General features: G+C 42.6%; 2 protein-coding genes across 2 annotated transcripts; both read left to right on the top strand.

Annotated features, from left to right (window-relative positions):
* The first annotated feature begins 849 nt into the window (after positions 1-849).
* LOC115197784 (heat shock 70 kDa protein-like) lies at positions 850-4,533 on the top strand. Its single transcript, XM_029759578.1, has 2 exons — positions 850-1,282; positions 2,293-4,533. Exon 2 carries the CDS (start codon positions 2,316-2,318, stop codon positions 4,248-4,250), a length of 1,935 nt encoding a protein of 644 aa, XP_029615438.1. The 5' UTR covers positions 850-1,282; positions 2,293-2,315; the 3' UTR covers positions 4,251-4,533.
* Positions 4,534-11,140: 6,607 nt separating this feature from the next.
* Positions 11,141-14,638, top strand: LOC115197807 (heat shock 70 kDa protein). The gene is made up of 2 exons (XM_029759583.1): positions 11,141-11,529; positions 12,397-14,638. The coding sequence occupies exon 2, from the start codon at positions 12,420-12,422 to the stop codon at positions 14,352-14,354; it is 1,935 nt and encodes a 644-aa protein (XP_029615443.1). The 5' UTR covers positions 11,141-11,529; positions 12,397-12,419; the 3' UTR covers positions 14,355-14,638.
* The last annotated feature ends 6,357 nt before the right edge of the window (positions 14,639-20,995 follow it).

Raw genomic sequence — 20,995 nt, 5'->3', positions numbered from 1 at the left:
CCGGCCCTGCTGCGTATATAGTGTGAATTGTGTCCTCATTTAGTAGTTGTATTGTACTGCGGTGCTGTGCGGTATGGTAAGGCAACTTAAAGTGCGTGAAATCATAGTATTTTACTGTCAGCCATTGTTGCCATTAATGCTCATTCGGACCACCAGAGGGAATCTTTGAGCACATCTACTCTCATAAGTATCCAAGGCTGAATACTTATGTAAATAAGGTATTTCTGTTTTCATTTTGAATAAATATGCAACATTTTCAAAAAAACTGTTTTTGCTTTGTCATTATGAGGTATTGTGTGTTGATTGATGATGAAAAATAATAATTTCATACATTTTTCGAATAAGGCTGTAAAGTAATAAAATGTGGAAAAAGTCAAGAGGTCTGAATACTTTCCGAATGCAATGTATATTAGCAAATACTTTAGCTACCATTTGTGTTTTTTGTAATTAAAATTCACAGGAGAATGTCACAAGCAGTTCACATTTGCTTAGCATAAACAAGATATCCCCATGATGGTAAGCAAATGTGAACTGATAGACCATCAGTACTGAATAGGCTAGACTAGAATGGTATAGAACAGAATAGCATTGACTAGAATAGAATAGAGAAGGATTAGCTGGCGTGTTCATCATTTGTCTTTCATTTAACAATTAATACTGGATATCTTAAATACTCTGTCTTTAATAGAAAAAAAGGATCTTCCTTGGAGGCACATTAACTTGTGGTGAGTTGCACATACCACCTGTGCAGTAGGCACTCAATTCTCTTACAATATATGTCTACTATTCACTAGTGAGAAAATATTTATAGACTGACATCTCGTGAACTGTTGAGGAACTGCAGTGTAGCCTATAGACTGAAATGTCGACTGAATAAGGTTCTACCGGATGCTGTTTCATTTGTGTGTAAATTTGAATCATTAACGGTTTTTTATCATTTTAATCAATACAAATAATGGTTTCACTATTAGTGTGCTGTGTGTGTGCGTTCTGGACAGTTCTCCGCGCCTCCCGAACACTCTGGAAGAACGAGAACTTTCATTTGCTGTGCTTCCAATGCATACGCCTCACAGCCTGCGTCATTGCACAGGATTGCTGCGCTCTCATGAGCAATGTAGTCGGAAAGTTCGAGAAATGGCTAGAAATCATGAGTGATATTTTTTAGGCAATGGGGATGGTATATATTCTGGTGAAGTACATTCAGATTCAAACATCGACTCAACGAGAAAGAAAGCAAGAAAAGAGAAGAGACACTTTCAACAGACCTCTACATTCATAAACTGTAAGTAAAGGGACATTAATTCAGTACCCTATTTTCATAATGGCTGTGAGTTATGAACTTGATAGAATAAAAAATTATGCTATGTTGGTTGTGTGGACATAGCCGATTTAGCTGTAACATTATGCCAGAATATTTGGTTAACTAATAAAGAAATAATATTATAAAGATAGAATATTATAATAACATTTATTATGTTATTTCATAGGAGAGACTAGGCCTACATTCCTTTTTTTGTAGCATATTATTATTTTATTATAAATATTTATTTCTTCATTTTAAGAAAATCTGCTCTAATTCTGTGAAGATAACACAATATTATTCAGGAGTGTTCATAGAAAAAATGTAGGCCTGTTGTGAAAAGAGTTTCTCTGTAATAGATTAGCAGAAATGATTGTGTCTGCCAATGTCTTTGTTAAACCCCACTGAATATGTGCCTGGCCAGTATTAGTGTATAACACTAATATAACACAAACATTGACAACAGTGTTGTTTTCAGACCTGGGTTCAAATGCTTATTATTGTTTTTCAAGGACATTAAAATACCAGTACATTTTGAAATATAAGTAGTTGAATATTGGAATGTGTTTGGAAATACATTTGGAAAGTATTACCATGTATTTGAAAATACTCAAATACACAGACAAGTGTATTTTAAAATTAAAATATATAAATATTCCATTCATTTCAACCCAGGATTGTTTGTTCCTAGTTGCATCTGAAATGTATTTGGAGACAAGTATTTGAAAATAGTTTCACATAGTATTTTTTTATTATTACTAGAAAATACTTTCAAATACTTTAAATAGAAGTGGCTACATTATTTGAAAATATTCAAATACATAGAAAATAAGAATTACAAATACTTAAATACGCATGTATTTGAACCCAGGTCAGGTTGTTATTCAAGTATATTTAGGTTGACATCTCTGTTGGTGGAGATTGACATTACTTACAGCTAGGTTTTCGTAGAATAATATCAATTTCTAAAATATTACTTCATTAATTTGTAGGCAACTAACTCCAAACCATCAAGATGTCATCAGCTAAAGGCCCGTCTATCGGCATTGACCTGGGCACCACCTACTCCTGTGTGGGGGTGTTCCAGCATGGCAAAGTGGAGATCATCGCCAACGACCAGGGCAACAGGACCACACCCAGCTATGTGGCCTTCACAGACACCGAGAGACTCATCGGAGACGCAGCAAAGAACCAGGTGGCCATGAACCCCAACAACACCGTTTTTGACGCCAAACGCCTGATTGGCCGAAAGTTCAACGATCAGGTCGTGCAAGCCGACATGAAGCACTGGCCCTTCAAGGTGATCAGCGACGGAGGAAAGCCTAAAGTTCAGGTAGATTACAAAGGTGAGAACAAATCCTTCAACCCAGAGGAGATCTCCTCCATGGTCCTGGTGAAGATGAGGGAGATCGCTGAGGCTTACCTGGGCCAGAAGGTGTCCAATGCAGTCATCACAGTCCCTGCCTACTTCAACGATTCACAGAGACAGGCCACTAAGGACGCTGGAGTGATCGCTGGGCTGAATGTGCTGAGGATCATCAACGAGCCCACTGCGGCAGCCATCGCCTACGGCATGGACAAAGGCATGTCCAGGGAACGCAACGTCCTGATTTTTGACCTGGGTGGGGGCACCTTTGACGTGTCCATCCTGACCATCGAGGATGGGATCTTTGAGGTGAAGGCCACGGCTGGAGACACTCACCTGGGCGGGGAGGACTTTGACAACCGCCTGGTTAGTCACTTTGTGGAGGAGTTCAAGAGGAAACACAAGAAGGACATCAGCCAGAACAAGCGGGCTCTGAGGAGGCTGAGGACAGCCTGCGAGAGGGCCAAGAGAACACTGTCCTCCAGCTCCCAGGCCAGCATTGAGATTGACTCCCTCTTTGAGGGCATCGACTTCTACACCTCCATCACCAGGGCTCGTTTTGAGGAGATGTGTTCCGACCTCTTCAGGGGAACCCTGGAGCCTGTGGAGAAAGCCCTCGGGGATGCCAAGATGGACAAGGCCCAAATCCACGACGTCGTCCTGGTCGGAGGCTCCACCCGGATCCCCAAGGTCCAGAAGCTCCTGCAGGACTTTTTCAACGGCCGAGAGCTAAACAAGAGCATCAACCCAGACGAGGCGGTGGCCTACGGCGCTGCCATCCAGGCGGCCATCTTGTCTGGCGACAAGTCTGAGAACGTCCAGGACCTGCTGCTGCTGGATGTGGCTCCCCTGTCCCTGGGCATCGAAACCGCCGGAGGGGTCATGACCGCCCTGATCAAACGCAACACCACCATCCCATCCAAACAGACCCAGACCTTCACCACTTACTCCGACAACCAGCCCGGGGTCATGATCCAGGTCTATGAGGGAGAGAGAGCCATGACCAAGGACAACAACCTCCTGGGGAAGTTTGAGCTCTCTGGGATCCCCCCTGCCCCACGAGGAGTCCCTCAGATCGAGGTGACCTTTGACATCGACGCCAACGGCATTCTGAATGTATCAGCGGTGGACAAGAGTACGGGCAAACAGAACAAGATCACCATCACCAACGACAAGGGCCGGCTCAGCAAAGAGGATATTGAGAGGATGGTGCAGGACGCTGACAAATACAAAGCTGAGGATGAAGCACAGAGGGAGAAGATAGCAGCCAAGAACTCCCTGGAGTCGTACGCCTTCAATATGAAGAGCAGCGTGGAGGACGACAACATGAAAGGCAAGATCAGCGAGGAGGACAAAAAGAAAGTGGTGGACAGGTGCGACCAGACCATTTCCTGGTTGGAGAACAACCAGCTGGGCGACAAAGAGGAGTATGAGCATCAGCTAAAGGAGCTGGAGAAAGTATGCCAGCCTATAATTACCAAGCTGTACCAGCAGGGAGGGATGCCCACAGGTTGCTGTGGAGATCAGGCACGGACCAGCTCTGGTGCCAGCTCCCAAGGCCCAACCATTGAAGAGGTTGACTGAAGTGAGGGACTTGTATAAAGGACTTTTCAAAATGCATTAGTATCACTGCATACAATTTGCTATTCAGGAAAACGTTGTACTTATACTTATTTCTACTGGTTAAAATGTTAATGCATTTTTATGGCTCAGTGCTATTTAGGAAGTGCTCTATATATTTATTGGTTGTACTGTAAAGATGACACTAGATAAACATACTGAAAGATAAAAGAAAACACACTGTAAATCTGTTGTTTCATACCATATTGCATTGCTGGACATTGCAAATAAAATGTATTTAAATATGTTTCTAGGTCAGTTGGCTGTTTTCTTGAATTCCTTCTCATCATAACACATTCAGTATTCACATTTTTAGAATATTTTTTAAACAATACCATGAAATATTGTAAACAAAACTTTCATAGATGACTAAACCACCAGAGATAGGAGAACAAGTGAAGACACCCTAATGGCCACAATGTTTAGCTTATCAACGCTTTATTCTGCGATAACATCTGATACAATCACTATGATCCTTCTTGGAAAAAGAGGCACAAATACATTTCTGGCACATATAAAAAAACAATTACAGGTCACATTTTTCCTTTGTCCTAATTGGTGTCAAGCTCAGAGAACCAAATACTGTATAATTATTTGATTTTGGAGTATTTAAACTGGAACTGACAGCATTTGAACTACTTTGCAGATATGAAACAAACGGACAATCATAATATCAGTAAAACATATCAAATTCCCAGTTTATGCTTCAAAACCAACTTTATGAGGTTTTAAAAATAGGTTCTATTTGACTCAACATTCCATGTTGTACAGTAAGGCATTGTTGGCAGAATAGATGGATGCAGTTCAATGCATGATTCATATAATTCACCAATACATTTCTTGGTAGTCCAAAAAATATCAGGTTGTAAATTATGGCTGGCCTAGTACATTGTTTGCTGCCGCCACCCATTCGGGATGCAGTGTTTCAGTTTCAATGACTTGATATTTTGAACAAAAACGGACGACTGTAAATAAGGCTGGGAATGTCAATACAATGCAACTATAAGGTGTTATATTATGCATATCTGCAAGCGTAGCAGCAAAGGCTGGACAAATTCTTTATCTATTTTGTTTAAAAACGTTAAGATGCTATATACAGCATATGTACATAAGTGGACATTATAAAGGGCTATATTTTTTCTAATAAAACAATGGCCAGTTTAGTCGCAGTTACACGTTATAGTGTAAAAGAAATAGCCTATGTCTGGCGAATTCGTTGGGTACATTGACTTCAATAATTCAAAACCTAGGAGCCTCGTGGTTCTCACCCCATTCCATAGACTTACACAATGCCCGAGGATCCCAACAGGTCCCTCAGGCGCGACGTCCCCTGAAGGCCCATTTTGCTAACCGCCGCCTGCTAGCTATCTATAGCGTATTGGACTGTTAGCTGATCCACCGGCCAGTTTCTTGGACCTCGATGCCAATTTTGCCAATTGGACTTGGACCCCTCTGCTACTTGGAACCCTACAAATTCCACGACTGGTCTATCGACGTCACTGCACGAGGAGGCAAAAACAGACTTTTCCCCCATCGCGACGTCCCTCTAAGGCCTATATGCTAGCTTGCTAGCCCCAGCCTGCTAACTGCTAGCTTGCTAGCACCGGCCTGCTAACTGTCTGAATCGCCGTGTCCCCAGCCAGCCCAACCACTCACTGGACCCATACGATCACTTGGCTACGCATGCCTCTCCCTAATATCAATATCAAAATGCCTTGTCCATTACTGTCCTGGTTAGTGAGTACTGTCTTATTTCACTGTAGAGCCTATAGCCCTGCTCAATATGCCTTAACCTTAACCAACCATGTTGTTCCACCTCCCACATGTGCGATGACATCACCTGGTTTAAAAGTCTCTAGAGACTATATCTCTCTCTTCATTACTCAATGCCTAGGATGTCTTAGCCGTGTCTGAATCCTGGCTAAGGAAAACCACCAAAAACGCTGAAATTTCCATCCCTAACGATAACATTTTCCGCCAAGATAGAACTGGAAGTGGATGGCTGCAAATTTTCTACTTTTAAACTCGGACAAAACAGAGATGCTTGTCCTAGGTCCCAAGAAACAAAGAGATCTTCTGTTGAATCTGACAATTAATCTGGATGGTTGTACAGTCGTCTCAAATAAAACTGTGAAGGACCTCGGCGTTACTCTGGACCCTGATCTCTCTTTTGAAGAACATATCAAGACTGCTTCAAGGACAGCTTTTTTCCATCTACGTAACATTGCAAAAATCAGAAACTTTCTGTCCAAAAATGACGCAGAAAAATTAATCCATGTTTTTGTTACTTCTAGGCTCGACTACTGCAATGCTCTACTTTCCGGCTACCCGGATAAAGCACTAAACAAACTTCAGTTAGTGCTAAATACGGCTGCTAGAATCCTGACTAGAACCAAAAAATTTGATCATATTACTCCAGTGCTAGCCTCCCTACACTGGCTTCCTGTTAAGGCAAGGGCTGATTTCAAGGTTTTACTGCTAACCTACAAAGCATTACATGGGCTTGCTCCTACCTATCTTTCCGATTTGGTCCTGCCGTACATACCTACACGTACGCTACGGTCACAAGACGCAGGCCTCCTAATTGTCCCTAGAATTTCTAAGGCAAACGGCTGGAGGTAGGGCTTTCTCCTATAGAGCTCCATTTTTATGGAATGGTCTGCCTACCCATGTGAGAGACGCAGACTCAGTCTCAACCTTTAAGTCTTTACTGAAGACTTATCTCTTCAGTAGGTCCTATGATTAAGTATAGTCTGGCCCAGGAGTGTGAAGGTGAACGGAAAGGCTGGAGCAACGAACCACCCTTGCTGTCTCTGCCTTGTCGGTTCCCCTCTTCCCACTGGGATTCTCTGCCTCTAACCCTTTTACAGGGGCTGAGTCACTGACTTACTGGTGTTCTTCCATGCCGTCCATGGGAGGGGTGCGTCACTTGAGTAGGTTGAGCCACTGACGTGGTCTTCCTGTCTGGGTTGGCGCCCCCCCCTTGGGTTGTGCCGTGGCGGAGATCTTTGTGGGCTATACTCGGCCTTGTCTTCGGACGGTAAGTTGGTGGTTGTAGATATCCCTCTAGTGGTGTGGGGGCTGTGCTTTGGCATAGTGGGTGGGGTTATATCCTGCCTGTTTGGCCCTGTCCGGGGGTTTCATCATATGGGGCCACAGTGTCTTCTGATCCCTCCTGTCTCAGCCTCCAGTATTTATGCTGCAGTAGTTTATGTGTCGGGGGGCTAGGGTCAGTCTGTTACATCTGGAGTATTCTCTTGTCTTATCCGGTGTCCTGTGTGAATGTAAATATGCTCTCTCTAATTCTCTCTTTCTCTCTTTCTTTCTTTCTCTCGGAGGACCTGAGCCCTAGGACCATGCCTCAGGACTACCTGGCATGATGACTCCTTGCTGTCCCCAGTCCACCTGGCCATGCTGCTGCTCCAGTTTCAACTGTTCTGCCTGCGGCTACGGAACCCTGACCTGTTCACCGGACGTGCTTGTTGCACCCTCGACAACTACTATGATTATTATTATTTGACCATGCTGGTCATTTACGAACATTTTAACATCTTGACCATGTTCTGTTATAATATCCACCCGGCACAGCCAGAAGAGGACTGGCCACCCCTCATAGCCTGGTTCCTCTCTAGGTTTCTTCCTAGGTTTTTGGCCTTTCTCAGGAGTTTTTCCTAGGGAGTTTTTCCCAGCCACCGTGCTTCTTTCACATGCATTGCTTGCTGTTTGGGGTTTTAGGCTGGGTTTCTGTACAGCACTTTGAGATTTCAGCTGATGTACGAAGGGCTATATAAATAAATTTGATTTGATTTAATTTGATTTGATTTTGAACTGCCAAAGGGGGCGGTGTTGCAATCTACTGCAGAGATAGCCTGCAGAGTTCTATCTTATTATCAAGGTCTGTACTAAAACAATTCAAGCTTCTACTTCTAAAAATGTACCTTTCCAGAAACAAGTCTATCATCGTTGCCGCTAGCTATAGACCACCCTCTGCCCCCAGCTGTGCCCTGGACACCCAAAGTGAATTGATTGCCCCCATCTATCTTCTGAACTCGTGCTGCTAGGTGACCTAAACTGGGATATCCTTAACACCCCGGCCATCCTACAATCTAAGGTTGATGCCCTCAATCTCACACAAATTATCAATGAACCTACCAGGTACAACCCCAAATCCGTAAACACGGGCACCCTCATAGATATCATCCTAACTAACTCGCCCTCCAAATACACCTCTGCTGTTCTCAACCAAGATCTCAGTGATCACTGCCTCATTGCCTGCATCCTTAATGGGTCTGCGGTCAAACGACCACCCCTCATCACTGTCAAACGCTCCCTAAAACACTTCTGCGAACAGGCCTTTCTAATTGACCTGGCCGGGGTATCCTGGAATGACATTGACCTCATCCCGTCAGCCTGGTTATTCTTAAATAAGCACTCTGCATTAAAAAAAACGTAGAACTAGGAATAGATATAGCACTTGGTTCCCTCCAGACCTGTCTGCCCTTACCTCTCTTATCCTACCTCATTTGCACATGCTGTATATAGATTTTTCTACTGTATTATTGATTGTATGTTTGTTTATTCCATGTGTAACTCTGTGTTGTTGTATGTGTCGAACTGCTTTTCTTTATCTTGGCAGGTCGCAGATGCAAATGAGAACTTGTTCTCAACTAGCCTACCTGGTTAAATAAAGGTGAAATAAATAATAAATAATAATAATAATAATAATTTTGACTACACCTGGAGGACATCCTCCAACCTATCAGAGCTCTTGCAGTAAGAACTAACAAGTTTTCCATCCAAAGGATCTGATAATTAATTTAGTACTGAAAGCATAAGCTACAGCTAGCTAGCACTGCAGTGAATAAAGTGTAGTGTGTAGTTGACTCAAAGAGAGAATGGCAATAGTTGAAGCAGCATAGAGAGAGAGAGAGAGAGAGCTAGCTATTTTTAATTTTATTTTTAATTCATCTTAGTCTACATTTCACTTAGCTATTGCAGCTAATTTAGCCTACCCAAAGAACCTGACTCAAACAGAGAGGAATGCTATTTATGTTAGCTAGCTGGCTAAGGCTATCCAACACTGCAACTATTCCAAGTCAATGTAAGCTTTTGGTTTTATAAATGTATTGACACCGGGGCCCGCGGGTTTACCTGCTAAACTACTTGCTGTACAGTGTAATGCGTGATTGTACACTTGGGATTGGATTGTGGGTTTACTAATGTGTTGGTTCCATTTTGTTTTCTTTTACTATAACCATAATATGGTGACGATGTAGGTTGTGTAGCGGTTAGTGGTTATGGTGTGAAGGTTTGGCATGGAGAGTTTTTTGTGCCTAGTCACAGATAGCTGTTGTGTTGTGTACTGAAGTCCACAAGTGAAGGGAAAAGGTGAGAGGAGGAAAGCTTGTAGATGTGAGAAGGAATTTTACAACAAGTAAAGTCATAATGCTCTATGTGGCTGCTATGAAATTGAACTGTGTGTGTGGGTGATCAGGGGTGTATTCATTCTGACGATTATGTTGCAAAATGTGTCTTAAACGAAACGAAATGGGGCGGGACCTACCTGAATTTGTCCAATAGAAACTTTCAAAACGTTTTGCAACTGTTTGGACTAAAGATTACACCCCAGATCAGCTAGATGCAGGCAAGAGTGTGCAAGGCGGTATTGAATGTGTCTCTGCCTGTCACCTTGATCACTCCAATTTGTCTCTTGACCTGTGCACCTACGGTATAAACTTTCATTTCTAAGCTATAGGTTGTAGCAATCTCTTGATTGGTATAGGACAAATTTGAGTATCATGTAGTAGCCTAAACCTATTGATGTTACATTGTGCTGGGTGAATGGGAATATGAATGACAGTCATCCAATATGCTGTAATCGAACTAAGCCCATGATAATAAAACAAAATCCTCCATAATCTTGAACGGCACCAACCGGCCCTGCTGCGTATATAGTGTGAATTGTGTCCTCATTTAGTAGTTGCATTGTACTGCGGTGCTGTGCGGTATGGTAAGGCAACTTAAAGTGCGTGAAATCATAGTATTTTACTGTCAGCCATTGTTGCCATTAATGCTCATTCGGACCACCAGAGGGAATCTTTGAGCACATCTACTCTCATAAGTATCCAAGGCTGAATACTTATGTAAATAAGGTATTTCTGTTTTTATTTTGAATAAATATGCAACAATTTCAAAAAAACTGTTTTTGCTTTGTCATTATGAGGTATTGTGTGTTGATTGATGATGAAAAATAATAATTTCATACATTTTTCGAATAAGGCTGTAAAGTAATAAAATGTGGAAAAAGTCAAGAGGTCTGAATACTTTCCGAATGCAATGTATATTAGCAAATACTTTAGCTACCATTTGTGTTTTTTGTAATTAAAATTCACAGGAGAATGTCACAAGCAGTTCACATTTGCTTAGCATAAACAAGATATCCCCATGATGGGGATATCATGGAGATATCTTGTTTGTGGTAAGCAAATGTGAACTGATAGACCATCAGTATGGAATAGGCTTGACTAGAATGGTATAGAACAGAATAGCATTGACTAGAATAGAATAGAGAAGGATTAGCCGGCGTGTTCATCATTTGTCTTTCATTTAACAATTAATACTGGATATCTTAAATACTCTGTCTTTAATAGAAAAAAGGATATTCCCTGGAGGCACATTAACTTGTGGTGAGTTGCACATACCACCTGTGCAGTAGGCACTCAATTCTCTTACAATACATGTTTATTATTCATTAGTGAGAAAATGTTTATAGACTGACATCTCGTGAACTGTTGAGGAACTGCAGTGTAGCCTATAGACTGAAATGTCGACTGAATAAGGTTGAACCGGATGCTGTTTCATTTGTGTGTGAATTTGAATCATTAACGGTTTTTGATAATTTTAATCAATACAAATAATGGGTTCACTATTAGTGTGCTGTGTGTGTGCGTTCTGGACAGTTCTCCGCGTCTCCCGAACGCTCTGGAAGAACGAGAACTTTCATTTGCTGTGCTTCCAATGCATACGCCTCTCAGCCTGCGTCATTGCACAGGAATGCTGCGCTCTCATGAGCAATGTAGTCGGAAAGTTCGAGAAATGGCTAGAAATCATGAGTGATATTTTTTAGGCAATGGGGATGGTATATATTCTGGTGAAGTACATTCAGATTCAAACATCGACTCAACGAGAAAGAAAGCAAGAAAAGAGAAGAGACACTTTCAACAGACCTCTACATTCATAAACTGTAAGTAAAGGGAAATTAATTCAGTACCCTATTTTCATAATGGCTGTGAGTTATAACTTGATAGAATAAAAAATTATGCTATGTTGGTTGTGTGGACATAGCCGATTTAGCTGTAACATTATGCCAGAATATTTGGTTAACTAATAAAGAAATAATATTATAAAGATAGAATATTATAATAACATTTATTATGTTATTTCATTGGACAGACTAGGCCTACATTCCTTTTTTTGTAGCATATTATTATTTTATTATAAATATTTATTTCTTCATTTTAAGAAAATCTGCTCTAATTATTCAGGTTTAGAAGAGTTGAAAGAGTTTCTCTGTAATAGATTAGCAGAAATGATTTAGTCTGCCATTGTCTTTTTTAAACCCCACTGAATATGTGCCTGGCCAGTATTAGTGTATAACACTAACATTTTGAAATATAAGTAGCTGAATATTGGAATGTGTTTGGAAATACATTTGGAAAGTATTACCATGTATTTGAAAATACTCAAATACACAGACAAGTGTATTTTAAAATTAAAATATTTCAATATTCCATGCATTTGAACCCAGGATTGTTTGTTCCTAGGTGTTTTTGAAAAGTATTTGGAGACAAGTATTTGAAAATAGTTTCAAATAGTATTTCAATAAAATGTCAAATACTTTAAATAGAAGTGGCTACATTATTTGAAAATATTCAAATACATAGAAAATAAGAATTACAAATACTTAAATACGCATGTATTTGAACCCAGGTCAGGTTGTTATTCAAGTATATTTAGGTTGACATCTCTGTTGGTGGAGATTGACATTACTTGCAGCTAGGTTTTCATAGAATAATATCAATTTCTAAAATATTACTTCATTAATTTGTAGGCAACTAACTCCAAACCATCAAGATGTCATCAGCTAAAGGCCCGTCTATCGGCATTGACCTGGGCACCACCTACTCCTGTGTGGGGGTGTTCCAGCATGGCAAAGTGGAGATCATCGCCAACGACCAGGGCAACAGGACCACACCCAGCTATGTGGCCTTCACAGACACCGAGAGACTCATCGGAGACGCAGCAAAGAACCAGGTGGCCATGAACCCCAACAACACCGTTTTTGACGCCAAACGCCTGATTGGCCGAAAGTTCAACGATCAGGTCGTGCAAGCCGACATGAAGCACTGGCCCTTCAAGGTGGTCAGCGACGGAGGAAAGCCTAAAGTTCAGGTAGATTACAAAGGTGAGAACAAATCCTTCAACCCAGAGGAGATCTCCTCCATGGTCCTGGTGAAGATGAGGGAGATCGCTGAGGCTTACCTGGGCCAGAAGGTGTCCAATGCAGTCATCACAGTCCCTGCCTACTTCAACGATTCACAGAGACAGGCCACTAAGGACGCTGGAGTGATCGCTGGGCTGAATGTGCTGAGGATCATCAACGAGCCCACTGCGGCAGCCATCGCCTACGGCATGGACAAAGGCATGTCCAGGGAACGCAACGTCCTGATTTTTGACCTGGGTGGGGGCACCTTTGACGTGTCCATCCTGACCATCGAGGATGGGATCTTTGAGGTGAAGGCCACGGCTGGAGACACTCACCTGGGCGGGGAGGACTTTGACAACCGCCTGGTTAGTCACTTTGTGGAGGAGTTCAAGAGGAAACACAAGAAGGACATCAGCCAGAACAAGCGGGCTCTGAGGAGGCTGAGGACAGCCTGCGAGAGGGCCAAGAGAACACTGTCCTCCAGCTCCCAGGCCAGCATTGAGATTGACTCCCTCTTTGAGGGCATCGACTTCTACACCTCCATCACCAGGGCTCGTTTTGAGGAGATGTGTTCCGACCTCTTCAGGGGAACCCTGGAGCCTGTGGAGAAAGCCCTCGGGGATGCCAAGATGGACAAGGCCCAAATCCACGACGTCGTCCTGGTCGGAGGCTCCACCCGGATCCCCAAGGTCCAGAAGCTCCTGCAGGACTTTTTCAACGGCCGAGAGCTAAACAAGAGCATCAACCCAGACGAGGCGGTGGCCTACGGCGCTGCCATCCAGGCGGCCATCTTGTCTGGCGACAAGTCTGAGAACGTCCAGGACCTGCTGCTGCTGGATGTGGCTCCCCTGTCCCTGGGCATCGAAACCGCCGGAGGGGTCATGACCGCCCTGATCAAACGCAACACCACCATCCCATCCAAACAGACCCAAACCTTCACCACTTACTCCGACAACCAGCCCGGGGTCATGATCCAGGTCTATGAGGGAGAGAGAGCCATGACCAAGGACAACAACCTCCTGGGGAAATTTGAGCTCTCTGGGATCCCCCCTGCCCCACGAGGAGTCCCTCAGATCGAGGTGACCTTTGACATCGACGCCAACGGCATTCTGAACGTATCAGCGGTGGACAAGAGTACGGGCAAAGAGAACAAGATCACCATCACCAACGACAAGGGCCGGCTCAGCAAAGAGGATATTGAGAGGATGGTGCAGGACGCTGACAAATACAAAGCTGAGGATGAAGCACAGAGGGAGAAGATAGCAGCCAAGAACTCCCTGGAGTCGTACGCCTTCAATATGAAGAGCAGCGTGGAGGACGACAACATGAAAGGGAAGATCAGCGAGGAGGACAAAAAGAAAGTGGTGGACAGGTGCGACCAGACCATTTCCTGGTTGGAGAACAACCAGCTGGGCGACAAAGAGGAGTATGAGCATCAGCTAAAGGAGCTGGAGAAAGTATGCCAGCCTATAATTACCAAGCTGTACCAGCAGGGAGGGATGCCCACAGGTTGCTGTGGAGATCAGGCACGGACCAGCTCTGGTGCCAGCTCCCAAGGCCCAACCATTGAAGAGGTTGACTGAAGTGAGGGACTTGTATGAAGGACTTTTCAAAATGCATTAGTATCACTGCATACAATTTGCTATTCAGGAAAAACGTTGTACTTATACTTATTTCTACTGGTTAAAATGTTAATGCATTTTTATGGCTCAGTGCTATTTGGGAAGTGCTCTATATATTTATTGGTTGTACTGTAAAGATGACACTAGATAAACATACTGAAAGATAAAAGAAAACACACTGTAAATCTGTTGTTTCATACCATATTGCATTGCTGGACATTGCACATAAAATGTATTTAAATATGTTTCTAGGTCAGTTGGCTGTTTTCTTGAATTCCTTCTCATCATAACACATTCAGTATTCACATTTTTATAATATTTTTTACACAATACCATGAAATATTGTAAACAAAACTTTCATAGATGACTAAACCACCAGAGATAGGAGAACAAGTGAAGACACCCTAATGGCCACAATGTTTAGCTTATCAACTCTTTATTCTGCGATAACATCTGATACAATCACTATGATCCTTCTTGGAAAAAGAGGCACAAATACATTTCTGGCACATATAAAAAAAACAATTACAGGTCACATTTTTCCTTTGTCCTAATTGGTGTCAAGCTCAGAGAACCAAATACTGTATAATTATTTGATTTTGGAGTATTTAAAGTGGAACTGACAGCATTTGAACTACTTTGCAGGTATGAAACAAACGGACAATCATAATATCAGTAAAACATATCAAATTCCCAGTTTATGCTTCAAAACCAACTTTATAAGAGGTTTTAAAAATAGGTTCTATTTGACTCAACATTCCATGTTGTACAGTAAGGCATTGTTGGCAGAATAGATAGTCCAAAAAATATCAGGTTGTAAATTATGGCTGGCCTAGTACATTGTTTGCTGCCGCCACCCATTCGGGATGCAGTGTTTCAGTTTCAATGACTTGATATTTTGAACAAAAACGGACGACTGTAAATAAGGCTGGGAATGTCAATACAATGCAACTATAAGGTGTTATATTATGCATATCTGCAAGCGTAGCAGCAAAGGCTGGACAAATTCTTTATCTATTTTGTTTAAAAACGTTAAGATGCTATATACAGCATATGTACATAAGTGGACATTATAAAGGGCTATATTTTTTCTAATAAAACAATGGCCAGTTTAGTCGCAGTTACACGTTGTTGTGTAAAAGAAATAGCCTATGTCTGGCGAATTCATTGGGTACATTGACTTCAATAATTCAAAACCTAGGAGCGTCGTGGTTCTCACCCCATTCCATAGACTTACACAATGCCCGAGGATCCCAACAGGTCCCTCAGGCGCGACGTCCCGAAGGCCCATTTTGCTAACCGCGGCCTGCTAGCTATCTATAGCGTATTGGACTGTTAGCTGATCCACCGGCCAGTTTCTTGGACCACTATGCCAATTTTGCCAATTGGACTTGGACCCCTCTGCTACTTGGAACCCTACAAATTCCACGACTGGTCTATCGACGTCACTGCACGAGGAGGCAAAAACAGACTTTTCCTCCATCGCGACGTCCCTCTAAGGCCTATATGCTAGCTTGCTAGCCCCAGCCTGCTAACTGCTAGCTTGCTAGCACCGGCCTGCTAACTGTCTGAATCGCCGTGTCCCCAGCCAGCCCAACCACTCACTGGACCCATACGATCACTTGGCTACGCATGCCTCTCCCTAATATCAATATCAAAATGCCTTGTCCATTACTGTCCTGGTTAGTGAGTACTGTCTTATTTCACTGTAGAGCCTATAGCCCTGCTCAATATGCCTTAACCAACCATGTTGTTCCACCTCCCACATGTGCGATGACATCACCTGGTTTAAAAGTCTCTAGAGACTATATCTCTCTCTTCATTACTCAATGCCTAGGATGTCTTAGCCGTGTCTGAATCCTGGCTAAGGAAAACCACCAAAAACGCTGAAATTTCCATCCCTAACGATAACATTTTCCGCCAAGATAGAACTGGAAGTGGATGGCTGCAAATTTTCTACTTTTAAACTCGGACAAAACAGAGATGCTTGTCCTAGGTCCCAAGAAACAAAGAGATCTTCTGTTGAATCTGACAATTAATCTGGATGGTTGTACAGTCGTCTCAAATAAAACTGTGAAGGACCTCGGCGTTACTCTGGACCCTGATCTCTCTTTTGAAGAACATATCAAGACTGCTTCAAGGACAGCTTTTTTCCATCTACGTAACATTGCAAAAATCAGAAACTTTCTGTCCAAAAATGACGCAGAAAAATGAATCCATGTTTTTGTTACTTCTAGGCTCGACTACTGCAATGCTCTACTTTCCGGCTACCCGGATAAAGCACTAAACAAACTTCAGTTAGTGCTAAATACGGCTGCTAGAATCCTGACTAGAACCAAAAAATTTGATCATATTACTCCAGTGCTAGCCTCCCTACACTGGCTTCCTGTTAAGGCAAGGGCTGATTTCAAGGTTTTACTGCTAACCTACAAAGCATTACATGGGCTTGCTCCTACCTATCTTTCCGATTTGGTCCTGCCGTACATACCTACACGTACGCTACGGTCACAAGACGCAGGCCTCCTAATTGTCCCTAGAATTTCTAAGCAAACGGCTGGAGGTAGGGCTTTCTCCTATAGAGCTCCATTTTTATGGAATGGTCTGCCTACCCATGTGAGAGACGCAGACTCAGTCTCAACCTTTAAGTCTTTACTGAAGACTTATCTCTTCAGTAGGTCCTATGATTAAGTATAGTCTGGCCCAGGAGTGTGAAGGTGAACGGAAAGGCTGGAGCAACGAACCACCCTTGCTGTCTCTGCCTTGTCGGTTCCCCTCTTCCCACTGGGATTCTCTGCCTCTAACCCTTTTACAGGGGCTGAGTCACTGACTTACTGGTGTTCTTCCATGCCGTCCATGGGAGGGGTGCGTCACTTGAGTAGGTTGAGCCACTGACGTGGTCTTCCTGTCTGGGTTGGCGCCCCCCCTTGGGTTGTGCCGTGGCGGAGATCTTTGTGGGCTATACTCGGCCTTGTCTTCGGACGGTAAGTTGGTGGTTGTAGATATCCCTCTAGTGGTGTGGGGGCTGTGCTTTGGCATAGTGGGTGGGGTTATATCCTGCCTGTTTGGCCCTGTCCGGGGGTTTCATCATATGGGGCCACAGTGTCTTCTGATCCCTCCTGTCTCAGCCTCCAGTATTTATGCTGCAGTAGTTTATGTGTCGGGGGGCTAGGGTCAGTCTGTTACATCTGGAGTATTCTCTTGTCTTATCCGGTGTCCTGTGTGAATGTAAATATGCTCTCTCTAATTCTCTCTTTCTCTCTTTCTTTCTTTCTCTCGGAGGACCTGAGCCCTAGGACCATGCCTCAGGACTACCTGGCATGATGACTCCTTGCTGTCCCCAGTCCACCTGGCCATGCTGCTGCTCCAGTTTCAACTGTTCTGCCTGCGGCTACGGAACCCTGACCTGTTCACCGGACGTGCTTGTTGCACCCTCGACAACTACTATGATTATTATTATTTGACCATGCTGGTCATTTACGAACATTTTAACATCTTGACCATGTTCTGTTATAATATCCACCCGGCACAGCCAGAAGAGGACTGGCCACCCCTCATAGCCTGGTTCCTCTCTAGGTTTCTTCCTAGGTTTTTGGCCTTTCTCAGGAGTTTTTCCTAGGGAGTTTTTCCCAGCCACTGTGCTTCTTTCACATGCATTGCTTGCTGTTTGGGGTTTTAGGCTGGGTTTCTGTACAGCACTTTGAGATTTCAGCTGATGTACGAAGGGCTATATAAATAAATTTGATTTGATTTGATTTGATTTTGAACTGCCAAAGGGGGCGGTGTTGCAATCTACTGCAGAGATAGCCTGCAGAGTTCTATCTTATTATCAAGGTCTGTACTAAAACAATTCAAGCTTCTACTTCTAAAAATGTACCTTTCCAGAAACAAGTCTATCACCGTTGCCGCTTGCTATAGACCACCCTCTGACCCCAGCTGTGCCCTGGACACCCCTAGTGAATTGATTGCCCCCATCTATCTTCTGAACTCGTGCTGCTAGGTGACCTAAACTGGGATATCCTTAACACCCCGGCCATCCTACAATCTAAGGTTGATGCCCTCAATCTCACACAAATTATCAATGAACCTACCAGGTACAACCCCAAATCCGTAAACACGGGCACCCTCATAGATATCATCCTAACTAACTCGCCCTCCAAATACACCTCTGCTGTTCTCAACCAAGATCTCAGCGATCACTGCCTCATTGCCTGCATCCTTAATGGGTCTGCGGTCAAACGACCACCCCTCATCACTGTCAAACGCTCCCTAAAACACTTCTGCGAACAGGCCTTTCTAATTGACCTGGCCGGGGTATCCTGGAATGACATTGACCTCATCCCGTCAGCCTGGTTATTCTTAAATAAGCACTCTCCATTCAAAAAAATGTAGAACTAGGAATAGATATAGCACTTGGTTCCCTCCAGACCTGTCTGCCCTTACCTCTCTTATCCTACCTCATTTGCACATGCTGTATATAGATTTTTCTACTGTATTATTGATTGTATGTTTGTTTATTCCATGTGTAACTCTGTGTTGTTGTATGTGTCGAACTGCTTTTCTTTATCTTGGCAGGTCGCAGATGCAAATGAGAACTTGTTCTCAACTAGCCTACCTGGTTAAATAAAGGTGAAATAAAACAGAAATAATAATAATAATAATTTTGACAACACCTGGAGGACATCCTCCAACCTATCAGAGCTCTTGCAGTAAGAACTAACAAGTTTTCCATCCAAAGGATCTGATAATTAATTTAGTACTGAAAGCATAAGCTACAGCTAGCTAGCACTGCAGTGAATAAAGTGTAGTGTGTAGTTGACTCAAAGAGAGAATGGCAATAGTTGAAGCAGCATAGAGAGAGAGATAGAGAGCTAGCTATTTTTAATTTTATTTTTAATTCATCTTAGTCTACATTTCACTTAGCTATTGCAGCTAATTTAGCCTACCCAAAGAACCTGACTCAAACAGAGAGGAATGCTATTTATGTTAGCTAGCTGGCTAAGGCTATCCAACACTGCAACTATTCCAAGTCAATGTAAGCTTTTGGTTTTATAAATGTATTGACACCGGGGCCCGCGGGTTTACCTGCTAAACTACTTGCTGTACAGTGTAATGCGTGATTGTACACTTGGGATTGGATTGTGGGTTTACTAATGTGTTGGTTCCATTTTGTTTTCTTTTACTATAACCATAATATGGTGACGATGTAGGTTGTGTAGCGGTTAGTGGTTATGGTGTGAAGGTTTGGCATGGAGAGGTTTTTGTGCCTAGTCACAGATAGCTGTTGTGTTGTGTACTGAAGTCCACAAGTGAAGGGAAAAGGTGAGAGGAGGAAAGCTTGTAGATGCGAGAAGGAATTTTACAACAAGTAAAGTCATAATGCTCTATGTGGCTGCTATGAAATTTAACTGTGTGTGTGGGTGATCAGGGGTGTATTCATTCTGACGATTATGTTGCAAAATGTGTCTTAAACGAAACAAAATGGGGCGGGACCTACCTGAATTTGTCCAATAGAAACTTTCGAAACGTTTTGCAACTGTTTGGACTAAAGATTACACCCCAGATAAGCTAGATGCAGGCAAGAGTGTGCAAGGCGGTATTGAATGTGTCTCTGCCTGTCACCTTGATCACTCCAATTTGTCTCTCGACCTGTGCACCTACGGTATAAACTTTCATTTCTAGGCTATAGGTTGTAGCAATCTCTTGATTGGTATAGGACAAATTTGAGTATCATGTAGTAGCCTAAACCTATTGATGTTACATTGTGCTGGGTGAATGGGAATATGAATGACAGTCATCCAATATGCTGTAATCGAACTAAGGCCATGATAATAAAACAAAATCCTCCATAATCTTGAACGGCACCAACCGGCCCTGCTGCGTATATAGTGTGAAGTGTGTCCTCATTTAGTAGTTGCATTGTACTGCGGTGCTGTGCGGTATGGTAAGGCAACTTAAAGTGCGTGAAATCATAGTATTTTACTGTCAGCCATTGTTGCCATTAATGCTCATTCGGACCACCAGAGGGAATCTTTGAGCACATCTACTCTCATAAGTATCCAAGGCTGAATACTTATGTAAATAAGGTATTTCTGTTTTTATTTTGAATAAATATGCAACAATTTCAAAAAAACTGTTTTTGCTTTGTCATTATGAGGTATTGTGTGTTGATTGATGATGAAAAATAATAATTTCATACATTTTTCGAATAAGGCTGTAAAGTAATAAAATGTGGAAAAAGTCAAGAGGTCTGAATACTTTCCGAATGCAATGTATATTAGCAAATACTTTAGCTACCATTTGTGTTTTTTGTAATTAAAATTCACAGGAGAATGTCACAAGCAGTTCACATTTGCTTAGCATAAACAAGATATCCCCATGATGGGGATATCATGGAGATATCTTGTTTGTGGTAAGCAAATGTGAACTGATAGACCATCAGTATGGAATAGGCTTGACTAGAATGGTATAGAACAGAATAGCATTGACTAGAATAGAATAGAGAAGGATTAGCCGGCGTGTTCATCATTTGTCTTTCATTTAACAATTAATACTGGATATCTTAAATACTCTGTCTTTAATAGAAAAAAGGATATTCCCTGGAG

The sequence above is a fragment of the Salmo trutta genome, chromosome 1, assembly GCF_901001165.1.
Source record: "Salmo trutta chromosome 1, fSalTru1.1, whole genome shotgun sequence".
Classification (NCBI taxonomy): Eukaryota; Metazoa; Chordata; class Actinopteri; order Salmoniformes; family Salmonidae; genus Salmo; species Salmo trutta.
The sequence above is the reverse complement of the archived record's forward strand: the minus strand, read 5'-3'. Positions and strand labels throughout refer to the sequence as shown.